Source organism: Lissotriton helveticus, chromosome 1_1 (assembly GCF_964261635.1).
Source record: "Lissotriton helveticus chromosome 1_1, aLisHel1.1, whole genome shotgun sequence".
In the NCBI taxonomy this organism is placed as follows: Eukaryota; Metazoa; Chordata; class Amphibia; order Caudata; family Salamandridae; genus Lissotriton; species Lissotriton helveticus.
In genome coordinates, this window is record NC_136057.1 from 747,004,277 (window position 1) to 747,024,218 (window position 19,942).

Sequence of the window (19,942 nt, forward strand, 5' to 3'; positions counted from 1 at the left end):
AGATTTGATTGTTTCATAACATTTCCCACTGTAACTATTGAAGGATCCCACCCATTTTAATTATTCTATTTGGAGCAGTTGATGAGAGACATCTCTTCTTCTTCCAGAGTAAGTTTTGGAATTTTTTTGGTGTTATAAAAATTGCACTGGAGAAATGGCATCTGGTTCGCAAGCTCCTCATCATTCTTCAGATGAAGATATCTTGGAGGAAGATCCACCCAACCAGAGGTCTGAATCAGTGGTATGGAAATTTTTCACCTTTTCTGCCGGAGAAAAAAAGGTCAATGCAAGAAAAGTCACATGTTTGCTGTGTGACAGAGTTCTGTCGCAAGGCAGTGACAATAAATACTCCTGTGGAACAGCGAGTATGTATAAACATCTGCAGACCATTCACCTGAAGAATTGGACACAAGAAGAAATGAGGCGTGCAGCAAAAAAACCACCACCAAGCATTGCTAGCACTTCCGGAGCGTCCACTTCAGCACCACCAGTAGACATTCACCCAGAATTTGCTTTTCTGCAGCAGCACTGCACTAAGTGCAAAACCATCATCTGTTATGGTGAACAGTCAGTGGATTCTATTTGTACAGCTCAACGGAACAACAAATGCAAATTTTTTTATTTTTTTTAATTTTTGGAACAATGTTGAATTCCAAAAGCTAACTGTTTACTTAGCTCCTTTTTTATAAAATTTTTAAAAAACACCAAAAAAAGTACAAAATTGTTGAAACACTACAAAAAAAATAGAAAACAAAAAACATAAGAAAAAAAAAGTTCAGAACTACCTTATCTGGTTTAAAAAAAGAACTATAATTGCATGGTAATGTCTGAAAGTTTGTTAGAATGTATGTGTAGAGCATGATTGACTGAAAGAATGCATTAGTACTGTATGGTGGATTTATAGTGGCAGATCTATGAGGAAGTGCTGCCGCGTGACACTGCAAGCCCTTTAGCTGCACCGCGCTGCAGCACTTCTGAAGCACAGGGATGTGACATATTTACATGAATATGTCTCAATTCTGTGCTCCCTCTGCACCAGCACACAAACTGCAGCCATGCAGTAATGCAGGCACCCTTGCACCATGGTGGAAGGATATCTGTGTTGTGGGGAGATTGTTTTTGTGCAGGAAGGGACTACTTCCTGCACAAAAACAATCACTAAAGGTATTTTCCTCCTTCAATGTGTGCTGTGGAATGCAGCATGCATTGAAAGAGGAAAAAACGAGGAGCAATGAAAACATTTCTCCTTGTTGTGCCTCACTACACCACCTCTAGGGTGGTGCAGGGTAAAGAGTAGGGGCGAGAGGGGGCATCCCTGCCATGTCCCCCTGCCGAGAATGAACACTTCTGAAATTGTATTTTTTTCTACCACTTGGGTCAACGGTTCTATGTAAAGGTGCCGCACCCATCCGATAAAATTGGGGCCGAAACCCAACTTTTTGAGGACCGCCATCAGGTATGCCTATTCGAGCATGTTGAAAGCCATTGTTGCATCTAGCGAGACCATTATTGTGACTTCCTGGATGGTGGCCTGACGCCCCAGTACTCCATGAAGTCTTCGCAAATTGAGTGCAGTATTTCGGTGTGGCATAAAGCCCGATTGGTCGGGATGAACCAGGTGTCTATTACCTGCCTTAGCTGGTTCGCCAGTAGCTTAGCGAGGATTTTATGTTCAACATTTAATAGGGAGATAGGTCTATAGGAAGGGCACTCATCTTTCGGTTTCCCTGCCTTAGGTATGGCCACCAGCGTGGCTATACGTTGGTCTCGCGGGAGTATGCCCAGTTCTTTACAGTCTTCAAACATATTATTAAGGAAAGGGGCCAGTTTGTCGGGCTTGAGTTCATAAAGCTCAATGGGCAGACCGTTTGGGCTCAAGGCTTTCCCCGGCCGGAGATCTCTAATCGCCGTAGCCAGTTCGTCGTTGGTAAATGCACTCTCTAATGCCTCCCTATCTGAGTCAGCGAGGATGAGCAGCCAAGTGATCAGCTTGCCTGCTTTGTCTCCTTCGTTGTTTAGGCGTCCATCCCTGTCCCTCGCGATGGTTTCGGCAGCGTCAGTTGCCACTGCTTTGTATTCAGCTACCTTAAGTTGCAATTTATGAAGAGCAGCCTGATTCTCTCCATCTTTTGCTGCCTCCTCGAGGCGAAGGAGGTCATTTTCAATCAAAGTCATCAGTTTATATTTTTCTTTGTGCAACCCGGCTATGGCCGAGAGGGTGTGGCCCCTGATTACCGTTTTAAACGCCTCCCAGAGGGTGGTAGGGGAGTCAACTGTGCCCTCGTTATCTTGTAGTAGTGCGCGAGGGTTCGGGTGAGCGCAGCTTTGATTTCTAGGTTGTGGAGATACCAAGGGTTAATGGGAGCTACACAGCCAACCCTTTTTTCACCAATTGTTAGATGGACCCACAAAGGGGAATGATCAGAAATGCCCCTTGCCAAGTGTCTGATGTTTTGCGTGATCGTGTTTTGTTGCATAGGCATAAGGATATAATCTATTCTAGAGAAGGTCCGGTGCGATCCCGAGAAGAATGTGAATTGTTGGAGACCAGGATGGTACATTCTCCAGAGGTCCGTGAGGCCGAAGTTTGAGAGCCAGTTGTGCCCTGCGCTGATTTCTCGTGGTGGATGTTGGTTGAGCGAGCCCGATACGACTGCGTTGAAGCCCCACCCAGTTTGAGTTGCCCCTCAGGAAGGGAGAGTATAGGCTCCCCAAAATCTTTGTATGATTGGATTTAGAGACCTGGTGGAATATAGACTACTAGTAGTGTAAGGGCGTGTCCTTCCCAGTGTTCCGAGACTGCAGCGTAGCACCCCAGTGGGTCAGTCCGAGTGTGCTTGATGCTGAGCGGGAAGGTATGGGATGCCCACCCATCGTGAGCCAGATGTGAAGCCGGCATATGCCACCATTGTGTATCCTCATCTGTTTAGTGCCTTACCAATTAGGTGTGTCTCTTGGAGTAGGGTAACATCTGGAGAGTGGTGTTTTATGTGTTGGAGAACAATGCTTCATTTTATCTTAGACTCTTTTCCCACTGTGTACTCATTCTGACAAACAATTTTTTCAGCAAATCTTTGAAACATGGAACACTGCCAAGTTAAAAAAATGATCTTTGTGCATGACTAATAATCAAACCCCATCTCCCCACCCCAACTTCCATGAGAACTGTTTACAGTAAAACTGAAGATAGAACCCCCCGACACCAACCCCCCCTCCCTGCTACCCTGCTACGTAGGTTTAAAACTACCCACATCCCCAATTAGCAGAGGGCCTATCACCCCAGGAACAAATCAACAGTTACGGGGGAATTGTTGTAAATGAATCTCGGACCCTAGTGTAGTTTTTCCCAATTCATGCCCTTATATAGGTATAGTTAATTCGACCCTTATATAGGCATAGCAATCATTACCATATTTGGACTAAGCTCATGCAGCCCAAATACGGTATGGCAACTTCCACTAAGTTCCAAGAATCAACAGCGATTTCTTAGAGGAACCCGTCTTCAGCAGCTCGGGACTTCCCCCTGCCTGTATGCTAATTTATCTAAGAAATCAAGGAGATTTCTAAGAACTAAGTCCTTATATGACGTTATTAAGTTCAATCACACATCAAACTCGGCACCTTTATAGTATAAATATGCCCAGATTTGTCCAGACAAATACACGGTGGTTTGGAGCAGATCGACTTACTACTTGCCCGACGCCCTGCTGCTGCAAGTGCAGAAGGAAGCCAACCCTCCAGCTGACGCACTGAGAAGGCGCTGTATTTTCTCTTGCCGAGAAATCCAGCTCCGGTGTTTCCAGGCTACCCTTGCGGGTTGCCAGGAGATCGAGTCCCGAGAGAGAGATACCAGCCCTCTATCATCCTAAAACCAAGGTATGGAGCTGATTGGACCCGTAGAGAATTTTTGGATAGATTCTTGGCAGAGAATTACTAAACTTAAAGCTACTCCTCACTTATTCCTTCCCTCGTACTAGGCTTAGGTCAGGTACATCGGGGTAGGCGTATTTTAGAAGCACCAGTTGAGTACTTTTAGCCATCATTTATCATTGTATGTATTTTATATGTTTTAAGCGACTTATGGCTTAGAAACCATATCATGCTTTTACAGTACTACTTTATAATACTGTTCGTATTATATGCTCTATACTTTATAATCAGTACTACGATGGTAGCTGTACATTTCTTATGCTTGCGAGATAAGACTGTTCAATAAATACTTTTATTGAAAACTCCCGTCTTTCATTTTCTCAGCAACTCTGGGGAAATGAAGCATGCACATCTGACTGAGTGAAATAGCTGTCTATTGTTTCCGCGACTCTAGAGATACGTTTCATTCTGGGGAAAAAAAGTTGTCATGTTATATGGTTGTCAGAGACTAATCCCTTCTTGTTTATTCGAGAACGTTTCTAGTGACCTCTGAGCTAGCTGGCACTCACAATTAAGTCTAATAGATTCGGTAGAGACCTAGTCGACCTCAGTCCTACGTCTAAACTACAGGATTTATTATTCCAATGCGCAGAGCCTATTGGGAATATAGGGACTACAATACATGGCGCCCAACGTTTGGTAAGGCGATAATATAACGCTAGATACTAGAGTAACTCGGTCGTGCTTTTCACACAGACCCCTTTTTCCCGTAAAAACTCCAAAAGACGTCTGGAGTGGGTAAAAGGATAATATCCGCTAAAACTAAGTAGGACAAGAATCCTGTGTATTAGTTTTTAGTTTGTTCAACGTTGAAGGATACAGTGTTACAAAATATTGTGCACCTAATCTTTGTTTCCTTGAAACTTGTTCTGCAGAACTCTTCAATCAGTAATGATGAGTGGTGAAGAAATAACTGCAGCTGCAGATGCAGCTCAAGCACTTTTAGATGCGAGAAATCGCATACAGAATGAACCGGATGCTATACTAATCCCGGTCAGTGTAAGAAAAAGTATAACTTATAAACTAATAAATAACGCAGTTCCACCAACAGGTGGTAAAGTAATCTTTGTTATAGAGGCACATGAATATCGACAGACAGAGGTATTCTATTCATGGATTCAGTTCCCTGCAGCAGATGCAGGAACTCCCGAGTTCCAATACTACAAAGTAGCGGAACCTCCAGAGGAATATGTTCCTTTCGAGGACATTGAAATTCCATTAACTTACCAAGAGCATCAGCTCTGGTTTAAAGGCGCCCTACAACATTAAAATCACATTACCAGGCTCGGTCCACTAGGTAGACCAGGAGTTACGTGGCCGGTACTAGCCAGCTATACACCACATCCTGACATTGAAAAGATGACAGGTCCAGAATTATTAACTCAGTTAAAACAGCTGATTAAAATTCACAGGCAGTTGGTACAATATGTCATGCGGACCTTAACAGTCCGACCTGCTGTGGGGATTCCACAGCAAACCTCTCATCAGGGGAATACAAACAAAATCAAACCACAGATTATACAATCAGTCATGGGTAAATTGCCTACTAAAAGGGATCAAATTCCGTTTTGGTTAGCACAAAAAATTACTCAAATTTAGGCAGTATTTCCTGATACTACACCTCTTGAGAAACACAGAATCCTGACTATCTGTTTACCAATGGGGATAGCACCACATGTGGAGGACTGCGACACTTGGGGTACAGTCTTTGCCTCAATCTACACAAAAGCACATGGTGTTCCGTCTATGGCAGTAATACCAGACGCTCTAAGACAGATTCAAAATGAATACGGTCCAGAACCAGCCTTAAATCTAGGTATGAAATTACTGAAAGATTTCAAACAGGTCTCGGCTATACTATTAGCCAACATTAAAGGTGAAGCAGCATCAGTGGCAATCCGCCAGAAATTAAAAGAAACAGACATTACTAAGCAACCTTATGAGCTTGTCAGAATTATTGAAAAATCCTATGAAGAACTAGGTAGAGATAGTTTGGGTGGGAAACCACTAAAACCACAATTGACAGAGAATCCTGAAAAAACCTTTATAAAAAATAATCTCACTACTCCTAAAAAGAAGTGGGAAAATACTAAACAGACACCTCATAAAGAGAAACACTCTCAGTCCAGAGGGAGTTCTCCCCAACGGGAGCCCTCTGAAAAAAGGTATAACCTTAGAAATAGGGATACTTTAAGAAAACCTGATAGATATCAAGATAATGACACACGTCTCTCTCGATCTTTTCAGACTTCCTCGCAGAAATCGGAAAGAAGAGGACGGTCAGAACACAAAGAAGAACGCGTCAAGTCCAACAACAAAGAACCCGTTCACCAAAGTAAAAACGCTCAATTTACCAAAAAGAAGGTAGTAAGCATAAAGATCAGACATGCCGAGGATTCTGAGGACACAACTCAAGAACGGGGAATGGGCTCAAACAATGCTGGAGAGTGCAGCAGAAGTAACCATAGTTCGCAAGATCCTGATGGATCATCTCGAGACAGTGGACTTGAATGAAAACATTCAGGTTGAAACTGCAGACACCAGAGTTAGTATACCTCACAAGTTATAGAAGTAACACTCCGGATGGAGGGGGACATAACTAGAGCTCTCTGGAGGGGGACATAACTAGAGCTCCCTTTTGGAACAAGCTTTCCAAGGGTTATGACATACTTCTAGCTGAAAGAGACTGGCTGCCTGCAGTTGTTAGTGAGTGCGCAAACGGCGAAGAGATAATTATGCCAGCCTTCTCAAATCAGATTCCTATTCATAAAAAATACACCTATACCAGGAAATGGGTAGTGGCCCAAGGCCCAGCATTATATAAAAATCATGTTGGATGGGATGAGGATTCTCCTCATCACAAAATCCAGTTAAAACAACAACCTACTGCTCAGAGGCAGTATCCAGTCAAGCAAGAAGCTAAATAACAAGTCAGGGAGATCCTAGATCAACTTGAACATCAAGGGGTGATTGAAGCATGCACCTTATCTATGAACAATCCTTTGTTTCCTGTCTCCAAGCCAGATAATACATATCGTCTAGTTTTGGATTACAGACACCTGAACTCTTGTTGCAAAACCTTTGCAGTACAAAAGTCACATAGTGCAGTACTGATGTATAACATCGTGCGCAAAAAATATAAAACCACATTAGACATTTACAATGATTTCTTCTGTCAAAACATTGCTCCAGAAAGCAGGCATTTGACCGCTTTCTCAATCTTGGGGTCACAGCGACAATTTTGCCGTCTCCCCCAGGGATTCAAGAATAGTCCAGGGTTATTTTCAGCCAGAGTAGAAGAAATACTACAAATGTAAGATGATGAGGCATTATCTTATGTCGATGACATCTATCTTACAGATAATGATTTGGACGTACACTTGAAAAGGGTGAACACCATAATACTTGGGTTCACTTCTGAAGGGTACAAATTCAATTTTAAGAAATCACAAATTGCCCACCTCAGTGTCCTATTCTTGGGATACGAGTTATCAAGTGAAGGCAAAAGCCTGGCAGCAAACTTTCTAGAGAAATGTGCGCTGCTACAACCTTCAAAAACGCTGAAAAACTTGCAGTCTATCCTAGGTTTCCTGAATTTTGGAAGAACTTATGTTCTAAACTACCCAGAAAGGGTCAAACCTCTCTACGAACTAATCAGACCTGATTTTAAACAAACAAATTGGAATCAAACACATACAGAAATTCTACGTTCAGTACAAACAGACATGTTAGCAAAAACAAAATTAGAAATACGCTATAATAAACGCAATCTCGTGATCCGTGTCATCCCAGGGAACTGCGGATTCACATACCTGACCTTTAATGAAGGAGAAGCGGTACCAATAGCTTACAAATCACACTTGTACACATAAGCTGAAATGAAGTTCACTTCTACAGAAAAAATTCTGACAGCGGTTCAAACTGCAGTAGCAAAAGAGAGAACTCTGGCGCAGGGAAAACGCATATTAATTGTTACACCTGTACCCGCCTTAGAGGCGGTAACAAAAGCAAGCATTCCCAATGCTAAAGCTTTACATCCAAGATGGATACAATGGGTTAACTCTCTTGCTGCAACAGACGTTGAATACGTTTTTGACCCAAGTCTACAGACACAAGAATTCGTACAATACGAATACGAATGTCCTCTGCCGAGCGAAATTCTGCCTCTGGAACATTACGGATGTATAATATATACAGACGGATCAGCACAGCCCGCAATTGGGGGTAAGCAAGCTTACAGTGCTGCGTGCGCGATCGTTAAAGGTCGTTGTCACGAAGGTAAATTCAGACCTATGGTCACTAAAACTCAATCACTCGGGGACTGTACAGCTCACGAGCTGAACTACAGGCTTTCAAGATGGCGCTTGAAAATACCGATCGCGAATTCCCCACACTAATAGTGTGCGATTCGCATTATTGCGTACAATCTTACAACGAGTATCTGCAAAACTGGGTTCAAAATGGTTTCAGGGATGCAAAAGGTGTCACAATTAAGCATAAAACGCTTTGGGAACAAGTAGTTCTATTACAGAAAGAACTACAAAAGACTCACGTGATACATACACTGAGTTATCAACGTGATGGCGTTCACGTTGCAGAGATTTCATTGGCTGATGAAGCCGCAAAGGCAGCTGTACAAATGGCTTCCGTAGCTGCGATAACTCGGTCAAAAACAAAAATAGACAGCGAAATAATGCAAGCTGTCACTGCTACAATTAAAAACAGTGGTAAAACACTCCTGAAAGGCTTTCCAGCAAAGTACTCATATATAATTGATGCAAATAATGTCCCTTTTGCTCGAATCCCTGGAGTGGGGGATAGAGCAATTCCAAACATGGAACATGGGTTAGGACTGATCTTAGCAGCACACGAAGGACTGGCATCTGCTCACGCAGGAATTTCCGCCACAGTATCATTATTAAAACAGAGATATTGGTGGCAGCGTATGAGGAAACAGAATAGAAATTATGTTCTAGAATGTGAAATCTGCCAAAAATTACAAGTTTCAACCGTAAAACGACCTGCACAGACGCCCCTTCTAATTTCAGATAAACCACTAGCATTTGTTTATTTGGACCACTGTGGCCCCTTACAAAGGGACGGTAACTAAAAATATATCATGGTCGCAGTGGATTACTGCACAATATTTATTTGGATGTGCCCCCAGCGCTCGGCTAACGCCAGAACTGTTATAAAGGATTTGAGAGTCTTTATCGGCACATACGGAATTGGCACCCTACATTCTGACCAGGGTCCTGCGTTTAGCTCTCGAGCTTACAAGGAGGCCATGGCTAGCTTGGGCATTGCATTGCGGTACTCTAGTCCATTCCATCCTGAGGGAAATGCAGTAGTGGAAAAAAAAACGTGACATAAAGCAATCCATAACAGCTAAGGTATTAGGTTCGGGTGATGGGTGGGTCAAACATCTAACTAGTGTCCAACGTAGTCTTAACAATCTGCCAAGAAATTTTCTGGGTGGAGTCACTCCATATGAACTAATGTTTGGTACTAGAATGATAATCGAAGACCTCGATAGTCAGACTTCAGTGGTGGAACAAAAATCTTTTGATGTCAAAGATCGTTTGGCTGTTTTACAGAACTTAAATGAAACAAGAAGTCTGAGTAATACAGTACAGAAGCAAACGCCCACTGAAGAAAAACCACCTGTCCCAGCAAGGCCTGTCTGGATTCCAAAGATTGGGGATCTGGTCAGGGAGAAAATTGCGGTAAAGAAGGAATTTGGGCCTTCTTACAGAAAAGCAGTACCCGTCCTGGCCATCTAGTAACAAGATCAGTAGTATTACCGCCCTTGCTGGTAAAAGGGAGAACAGAGTTGTATCCATCGACCTGGTCAAACCACAATCATGTTGCCAATAATAAGTAGTAGGCCCAGTGGACACCTGAGAAGTAGCAGACAACCAAATGTTGCTACAATCCAAGAGGTTCAAACTGAAAGACTTATCACCTTTGATAAACCAACAGTGAGAAAAGAAGGACTATGCAACAACGCCATGGAACTGGTACCTCTGGAAACCCAAATAAAAGTTTGTCAAGAAACGCCTGTCTACAATGATGTGCCATCTGACTATACAAACATGACAAAACAGGACATAGCTCCAGTGATTTCAAGTAATCCTGATGCAATACCAACAATTGACAGAGCTGCTTCTGGCTACTTTATCAACTTCGATAACTTTTCTGAGGATCAAAGCGAACCTGAAGATGAGCCAGCAAACAAAACTCTCAAAGTAAAAATAACAGAACTCCTTCATCCATTAGGAAAAACATATCTGGTTTCACCATGGGTGGAATTTTGGATTGGATTGGGTGTACTTTTCCTCCTGCTCTGGCTCATATTAGTGTTGAGCTTGGGGAAGATGATTGATGGAAAATACAGTACTATGGACACAGCAAGTAAGAAAATCAACTTGGTCCTGAAACCTTACAAATCATCTCATCGTGAAAAAAGAGGACTGTCAGCAGTAAACATCACAGCCGTCCCTATACCTGGTGGTATAGCATGGGACAGAACTGAATATGACATATATGGTCTGGTTGAGTTTTTGAAACTTCCACACCAATTTAGGGTTTCCTTGAGTGACTTTGTTGCACCCAGTAAATTTTCTGATGATTGGGACTTTGAGACTATTAACAATATGATGAAAGATTTAGAAATGTCAGCTAAATTTATAGAACATGACTACTTAGAAGGGTCATCAGATTATGGACAAATGTATTGTTTTAATCACTATGGTCACCATTATTTGAATAAATCTTCAAACTCTAGAAATATGTTTCGTTATAATCAATGGGAACATTGTCCAACACCACCAAAAGGCAGCTCGAGAAAATTCTATGAAAAATGTAAGTACTTCTCAGGGTACAATGTTACAAATGCAGAAACATTTTATTTCAAAAATGTAAATAAGACAGGAATGAAGACAATGTTGACCAATACTAAACAAATTTATTCTGCAAACTTCATTGCTCAGCTGTCTGCATTAGGTTTCAACTTTTGGAAAGACAACATTGAGACAAAAAGTATCTGGGCCACAAAAGATTATTGGCAGGCACAAGGATTAGAAGCACTATTCAGGGCCTGCATTATACCAGAACAAATGTTGTTTTTAAATGACATTGTTCAACATACTTCTTGTCTTGGCTTAGCTAAGATAAAATATTTAAATAAACCGTCCATACCGAGACCTGCACCGGATAGTAATAAGATTTCAGATGAGGAGGTAACCTATATATTAAAAGAGAACAGAACTGATCCTAATTGGAAAAAATGGGTAATCTGGCAAACACACACTAATAACTGTCATGAGCGATTCCTGAACAAATCGCAAGGATTCCGATGGAATAGGCCAGATCCAAGATACTCCCAGAGACAACATCCAGGGATAGTAACAACATACAGTGTAGGGAAACTATGCCTTGCATGGCTACAGACATCTACACTCCCACAAATCAAACAGCACTTATCTTTACTTAAAGAAAGCAATGATTTGCGAGATTTCTTAATGGGGCCTCGCAGATCACGGCAAAAACGTTTCATCTACGCCGGTATATACGCTGCGTACAACGAAGCTTGGAAATTGACGCAAATGGAAAGTGCAGAAAAACTACGAGAAATTGATCGTATTCATTTAGAGAAAGCACTCTCTGTAGTTGACAATGGGTTAACGACTCTGTCCTCCAGAATTTATTCTTTGGACAGCATCGTGTCCTCTGCCATTGACATCATAGAACAAGACTTGCTAATATTACAAAATGGCCAGTCTCAATTGCGTTCTATCATGCTGTTAGGCTGGACTTTGCAAAATCTGCGTTCTGGCTACGTTCTTTGACTCAACAAGAAAAAGACTTGATACCATTTGAAGCTCTTTATTAGCACCCGAGGACAACCTTGATCTGACCATTGTGAACTTTGATCTTTTTAATCTTAACTACTCAGTGGTTTAAATGTTTTTATTTGTGTTTTATATTTTTGTAAAGATTTTAATTAATTGTGTACAAATAAATATTACCTTACCTTACCTTCTGGCTATGTGCCTTGTCATCTAATCAATACAACTTCATCGTTTGCTGTATTTAACCTTACAGATAAACAAATCTCTTTGGCACAAAAAGGAGCAGACTATACGGTGCTGAGCATTGAAAAACTCGAGAGATTACAATTAACAATTTCTGAGAATCCTGTCATTGAATGGATAATTCATGGCACCATTACAATACCAGTAACGTCTTTCCTGTTTCAGTATTGTCTAGAGCATATACCAGCAGGCCTGTATGAAAGGTTGGGTAAAGAATACATTAAGTCGACCTGGGTTTTACCATACACACACAGATGTCGGAATGAGGGACATGAAGTCTTCCTTAGTGGTAATAATTGCAAAAGCTCGCTAAGTGGCACACTTCTGTGCAATGAAGTTAATTTACACGGGGCCTGTGACGGTTCTGCAAATAACCTTTCATGCCACCTGCACGCTTCTCCCTGTACTACAATAATACCGGTTTTCAGGCAGCTATCCAATGGCAGTTACATTATGTTTAATGATCACAGCTGTTGTGGAATGTTGCCAGGAAAAAGTTATCTCGTAACTGTGTTGTCCACGGTCACTTGTTGTATGCAAGAATTGTATCCAAAAACAGAGACGGAAAGGGAGACGGCTTTATGGCCTTCACTGAATATCTCAACAGTAACAAACGAGGGTCCCTGATGAATGATAAAGTGAGGGGTGGCAGGGAAAGTTAAACAAGAGCAAAGACAAGCCCCTCACTTAGAAATACTTTAAACTTGGTAGTGCATCCAATATTCACATGAAAAACAACATTGTCCCACACACAGAAGTTATTCAAAAAATATTATCAAATTTTATTTACACATTTTTCTGATATTTTTTAGAACATAATAGCAGGAGAAGCTCATACTTGTGACCACACAATACTACAATTGTTCTATATATACATATTTATATTATATACACACAAAAGGAAACCCCACACAATTCCAAATATACAGGCAGACATATCCAGTCAGTCAAAACCACTCATACATTTCATCCGAACAACCAATTTCACCACAATCACCAACTCACCACCGACAATGTTCAAAATATAAACAAAAATAGCGATTCATATCAATTCATAATACAATACCATAAAAGAACTCCAAATAACAATTCATATCAGTATACAGTACAGAAACATAGAAAAAACACAAAAAAGCGCCGACGTGCGTTTCGGAAAGGAATTTTTGTCCTAGACTCCTTGTCAGGGCGCAAATACATCATTGATTCCATGTATGTATTTCTTGATCTGAATATATAGATACTGGGTTAATACTCCAAAATAATGGTCATGTGGGGGTACAGTCCTAATTCAGAGGAGTGATCTGAATTCATATCCAATATACTGAAGAAAGGCACGAGTAATGGGAACAGGGTCTCGTAAATTCAGACGTTAGAGCAGTTAATGGCTCACAGTAGTAAGGAAACGTGCTACCCGAATATTTAGTAGGTCGAGCGGGAAATGGGTCCCCAGGAGCAGTGACCACCGGGCAGGGGATAGCCTTCCTAAAGATTTAATCCACGGGGTCAGAATAGTATCCCAGACGTCGGGTACCGAGTCGGGAATTTTTTTTTTTCAAACACTGGATAATGAGCAGCCGTCCGTCGCAAGCTCGATAAAGATGCCAAATACTCGGACAAAATGAATATCTCTTCTATTTGAATTGATACTTTAAGCAGAATGAAAGCCATTCTTTTACAAAAAAATGTGTCACTGACCTCGTCTAAAGAAACGTATGATCTGTAGGTTGCAAGGACAGCCACTGAGATACATACGTTATTATCTACAAACTGCCCAGTGCATTTCGCAGAAATGTTAAGTCAAATCTTAAACATCTCCGATACCAGCGGCATCGCACATGTATTTAAGACAATTTTTTAGGGACTGTTAGCACCATTTGAAGCAGTCCTAGGCGTTTTTCCAAATTTCGTACACTCTGTGTTCGGCGGCCTGCCTCTTATCTTGGGACTCGTAGCAGGGATACTATTTTTATTTCTTCTGCTCCGATATGGCAAGTCCAGTAACCAGCGATACCCAGAATACCATGGAACAATGCCTCCTTGCCATAGGTATCGTGAGAGAATATCACAGATTCTTGGCTTGGCTCGTTTAAGAGATCTGAACATAACTTGGTTTCTGTCGTTCAGACCAATCTGGCAAGATTGCATCTTACCTGTTCTACGATGCCTGCTTTGCGGACAAGAATGCGTGTTGGACGTATGTCTTACACTTCCATCAGTCCTGCCTGCGGATGTTGACGCTTTGCTAGGTCCAGTAACGACTCATGCATCGTGTTGTCCCAACGGCTGCCAATTCTGATGACGGCATTTATTGAGGTCTCACTGAGGGTGAGATACGAGAAACTCCAGGCACACAGTTAACACCTATTTCGGACATTGCTAATGCATCTAACGCTGACGGCGTTGATCCACACTTCTGCACTTTCGACCTACTAAGCGAAGTGGTTCCACTTTCACCGACTACGGTAGAAGGTTTCTTTGCCAGCCTAGACAAACTGATGTTTTCCCCTGAAACAGAAAATGACTTTTGATTACATTACACAGCGTTCCCTGAACTCTGAAATTCGGCCTTCATTTTTCAAAACAACCTCTCTACCAATTTGAACTTTTTCCAAAATAGAACTTTGGTGGCACTTAATAAAACTGCTTAAAGTAGAACTATTCTTAGAGAACTGGATTTCTTTTGTGAACCTCCTGAATAACAAATATTTAGACCTTATCTTATAGAGAAAAAGTTTGAGATTCTGTGTCATGGAATGCTCTCGAAAATGTTCCTTTCTGTAATTATTAAGAGACATTTCATAATTGTAATTTCGTTTGGTCATTTTATGCAAGAATGTCTTCACACTATGCTCCATGTTAGTTGAGGCCTATCATTTTCATGTTGCTTTCACTCATTTCAGTGTACAGACCTTTTTAAAATGCAAACTGTATTTTGGTGGGAATGTATACACTTTAGATTTACTCAAGTGCTTATACATTTAGTTTAATTGAACTTAAGATCGTGGAGTGGGTGTTGTAATTGAATCTCGGACCCTAGTGTAATTTTTCCCAATTCATGCCCTTTTATAGGTATAGTTAATTCGACCCTTATATAGGCATAGCAATCATTACATATACGGCATGGCAACTTCCACTAAGTTCCAAGAATCAACAACGATTTCTTAGAGGAACCCGCCTTCAGCAGCTCGGGACTTCCCCCTGCCTGTATGCTAATTTATCTAAGAAATCAAGGTCCTTATATGACGTTATTAAGTTCAATCACACGTCAAACTCGGCACCTTCATAGTCTAAATATGCCCAGATTTGTCCAGACAAACACACAGTGGTTTGGGGAGCAGATCGACTTACTACTTGCCCGACGCCCTGCTGCTGCAAGTGCCGAAGGAAGCCGACCCTCCAGCTGATGCACTGAGAAGAAGCTGTCTTTTCTCTTGCCGAGAAATCCAGCTCCGGTGTTTCCAGGCTACCCTTGCGGGTTGCTGGGAGATCGAGCCCCGAGAGAGAGATACCAGCACTCTATCATCCTAAAACCAAGGTATGGAGCTGATTGGACCCTTAGAGAATTCTTGGATAGATTCTTGGCAGAGAATTACTAAACTTAAAGCTACTCCTCACTTATTCATTCCCTTGTACTAGGCTTAGGTCAGGTACACCGGGGAAGGCGTATTTTAGAAGCACCAGTTGAGTACTTTTAGCCATCTTTTATCATTGTATGTATTTTATATGTTTTAAGCGACTTATGGCTTAGAAACCATATCATGCTTTTACAGTACTACTTTATAATACTGTTTGTATTATATGCTCTATACTTTATAATCAGTACTACGATGGTAGCTGTACATTTCTTATGCTTGAGAGATAAGACTGTTCAATAAATACTTTTATTGAAAACGCCCGTCTTTCCTTTTCTCAGCAACTCTGGTGAAATGAAGCATGCCCATCTGACTGAGTGAAATAGCTGTCTATTGTTTCCGCGACTCTAGAGATACGTTTCATTCTGGGGAAACAAAGTTGTCATGTTATATGGTTGTCAGAGACTAAACCCTTCTTGTTTATTCGAGAAAGTTTCTAGTGACCTCTGAGCTAGCTGGCACTCACAATTAAGTCTAATAGATTCGGTAGAGACCTAGTCGACCTCAGTCCTACATCTAAACTACAGGATTTATTATTCCAATGCGCAGAGCCTATTGGGAATATAGGAACTACACTACAGAATAAGGGCTAGTACTGACTCCGGTCGCCGGGGGCCTGCCCCCGCCCTCCAAGGAAAGTGTCAGTTTGAGGATCCCAAAGTCTTGCAGGGCCAGCATCTCAAGACATCCACCCCGCCTTCTCCTAGTAAAGTTTTATACATTACAGTTTGCTTTGGCAGATCCATAATTCCAACACCACAAAACTTAGGTTTGTTCAGTCTCTGTTGGCCGCTAGTGTCTCCGGCTACTGGACCTCGATCTCCACAATCGCTTAATCCGCCTGTCTATGTCAGATCTGCCATCCACCGATTCCGGCGAAGGGGCGTGGGTGTCTCTCCAGTTGTCTCCTGCTGTCACTGCTGAGATCCCTGCATGGTCGCCTTATCCAACCAGTCTTGCACCTCTGTTGGAGTCGTGAGCAACAATGATTTTCGGTCTGAAATGATTTTGAGCTTTGCAGGGAAAATCATTATGTATTTGATCCCTCTTTCTCTTAGCGCCTTCTTGATCCCATCGAAGGAGCACCGATCTTGTTGGACCTTAAGTATAAAGTCAGGGAAGAAACGGACCATTGCATTTTCGTTGTGTAGGTCCCCTTGTGTCCGGGGTGCCTGTAGGATTGGGTCGCAGTCCCTGTAGTTGAGGGTTTTTGCGATTATAGGCCTGCGGGCCGCCCCGGGTTTAGGCCTGGGAATCGGTGCCCGGTGCGCCCTTTCGATCATGAATAGGGAGGAGAGTCGTTTTCGTTTGAGGACTGAATCTTTGAGGAAGAGGTCCACACTCGGCCCTTATAAGCCCTGCGGGTCCCCAACTACTCTTATGTTGTTGCTGCGGGCTCTCCCCTCCTAATCCTTGAATTTCAGGGCCATCTGATGGTGTTGGTGGACTAGCTGCTGAAACCGCTCCTCAAGCTTTTTGGTGGAGGTTTATAGCTCCAGAACGTTTTTTTCCTTCACCTTGACTTTGTCCACAATTTTATTTATGTAGGCCCTTAACAAGTTCATTTCGATGGATACCTTGTCGATTTTAGTTTCAAGCGTGGCTTCCAGCACCTGGATGGCCGCCATTATTGATGTGAGAGATGGCTCGTTGTCTCCAATCTGCCCACCCTGGGCTCCTCCGTCTGGGGGAGCCTGCTTCGAAACTGCATATTTGTCGAGTTTATTTGTTTGCACCCCTGTGCCACCCTTGGGCTTCATTGTAGGGGCGCACACGTCTGTTCCACTCACTGGAGGGGTAGTTCCGCAGCTCTAGAACACCCCAACGCGGTTCCACAGTGTGGTGGTGTCTTTCAATCTGTCCAGGCCGGGTGTTCAATTTCTGTTCGTATCAGATGTGGCACCCTTTAGCCGCCGCCCACAGTGGGTACGACAAGTGCATATGTGTGGCGGGGGATGGGGCACTCCCCGCCGGTCCCTGGAGGTACCACCGTTACTTTTCCGGATGGCGGCTGCCACATCCGCTTGCCAAACAACATGTTAGACCTTCCTTCCGCTCTGTCCGATACCCGCCTCCTACGTGGGCACAGCAACCCAGTGTGCCCTGTGAATCTGTTCGGCCTCCGGTGCAGGCGGGGGTGTACGCCCCAAGGTGGATCTCACGCGCCTTCGGTACACATTTCAAGGGCTGATTGCCCCTGCTCACAGGGGAGAGCAGGGCCTCCAACCGCCGCAATTCCTGTGCGCGCGTCTGTATAAGCGCTTTGTTTGAGTGCTGCCCGTCGATGTTTATGTGGCCGCGGGGGAGGGGGTGGGGGGAATTGGAGACTGAATGGAAGTCTGCTGCCCCAGTCCTGCTCACCGTTTACAGCTGGGCAGCATAGAGTGTGGTGTAAGGCCGAGCCATGATCCGCCCCCCCCCCCCCTGTCCAGAAACCCGCTGTGTGCAGAGCGGCCTCTGGGAACTACGAGATCATGAGCTCCCGCTCCCCTACCGCGGCCGCGGAGGCCCGGGCGGACCCCGGTGCAGACGATGGCGCGCTGCCGGGCGTGGCAGAGGGAGGCGGGGAGCGGAGAAGCGAGAACGCAGCGCCGGCCTGCTCGCAGTCGGGTGAGCCACCGTGCAGGGTGAACAGAAGGCGGCCGGAGGTTTTACCCTCGATCTTCGCGCTGGCCTTTCCTAGCGGTCACGATACCGCCTCCACGCTGAGAAACGGTCCCAAGATTTCCTTATTCAGACTGGATTTTTTCGGCGATCAGGTCAGGGGTCGTTCCGCCAACGCTGCGGTTGTTTAGGGGTCACTCCTGCAGGATTTATAGAGGATTATAAGGGTTTTAGGGCTCGGCCCCGGCGGAGCTCTCTCTTCAGGCAGGCATCTTCGCCAGCGCCACGCCATGCCCCTGTGTCATCATTTAAGTCGGATATATTACCAACTCACCAAAATAGCCCCACATTGTTTTTCCCCGGGCTAAAACGTTCTTGTCCTATGTTGGAGGGATTAAATAAAATATGTCTTGAAGAAAGAAAGTGCTACAAATTTTAATCCTGGCCACTTGAGTTATGCAGCAATAGAAGGCCATATTATATTTCAGGACTTCACAAAATAATACAAGAAAAAAATGCAAACCATGAATCATAATGCAGCCCAATCAGGCACTGTATTTCAACACTTCCTACTACTGTCTGGTCAGAGTTGCATCTCATTGCTACCCACCCAGGACTTTAGTAGTGTGAAGCTGGACCTTTAATTTTTGCAATGTAGATGTGATTGGGGAGCAGGTTTTTGGTGCATGGTGTAGCTTTTGGTCCATTTAAGTTAAATTCAATACTTAAGTGAAATCTGCAAATTAAGCATTAGATGGTGGATTATGTGCAAACACACATAATTATGAAGAAAACGCCACGGAATCGCATATTTCCAATGACCTCGAGTATAATGAGAAGTTGAAATAAACTTGTTTACAAATGAGGACAGGACATTTAGGCAGATAGTGAAAAGCTTAAGAGTAGATATTATTCCTCTAGCTCAACAGTAAAACTGAAGTTCATAAAATGATCCCTGAAAATAATGGATACATCTTAAATCTTCTTTCCTAATTCCCTTAAATGTTCTCCTTTTATCGTAGACTCAAAGCATAAATATTACAGCAAATGTGAATGTATGGCTGATACGGACACTTGTAAAATTTCAGTTCACAAAGAAGTAAGTAATTATGATTTATTATTTTACAGGTTATAATGTTGTGGTAAGAATTCCAGCGGGGTCAACAAACATAGACATTCGCCAGCACAGCTACTCAGGAAAGACCGATGATGACAACTACCTTGGTAAGTATTGTCAGCACACAGCATTTCATGTATTTAAATGCCTTAGTTTCACTTTATGGCTAGAATGTTGCAGACAAATGATTTTAGATGCCCCACCCACCAGAGTTTGGCATTTCATGCTAATCTTAGATTAAATACTGCACAAGGTAGTTGTTAACTAGCCAAGCTGTACAAGACAATTTAGAGATCGAAAATGCACTTTTGATATATTTTATTACTTTTTTACTGTGGGGCTTATTCAGAGTTTTTATTGGGCAGTGTTTTGTTTTAAATAATATTCATAATTACATGCTTTTATTTAGCACACCCAACTGCCCTTCTGCCCTTTGTAAGTGCTCTAGCACAGGACTCAATTTACCTTGGAAGGCTGAGCTGGACTTGCAAAAAATTCAAGCCGGTGGAACCCCACTTTGTTCCACTGCATGAGCATTCAGCTCAGCACGCTATCCCTTGGGC

The 19,942-nt window shown here is 42.9% G+C and overlaps 1 protein-coding gene across 1 annotated transcript in view; it reads left to right on the forward strand.

Annotated features, from left to right (window-relative positions):
• Positions 1 to 19,942, forward strand: part of ADAMTS20 (ADAM metallopeptidase with thrombospondin type 1 motif 20) — a 1,463,844-nt gene that overhangs the window by 660,559 nt on the left and 783,343 nt on the right. The window contains exon 16 of the mRNA XM_078648053.1: positions 19,391 to 19,486. Coding sequence (XP_078504179.1) covers positions 19,391 to 19,486 — 96 coding nt within the window. The remainder of the gene's footprint in view (positions 1 to 19,390; positions 19,487 to 19,942) is intronic.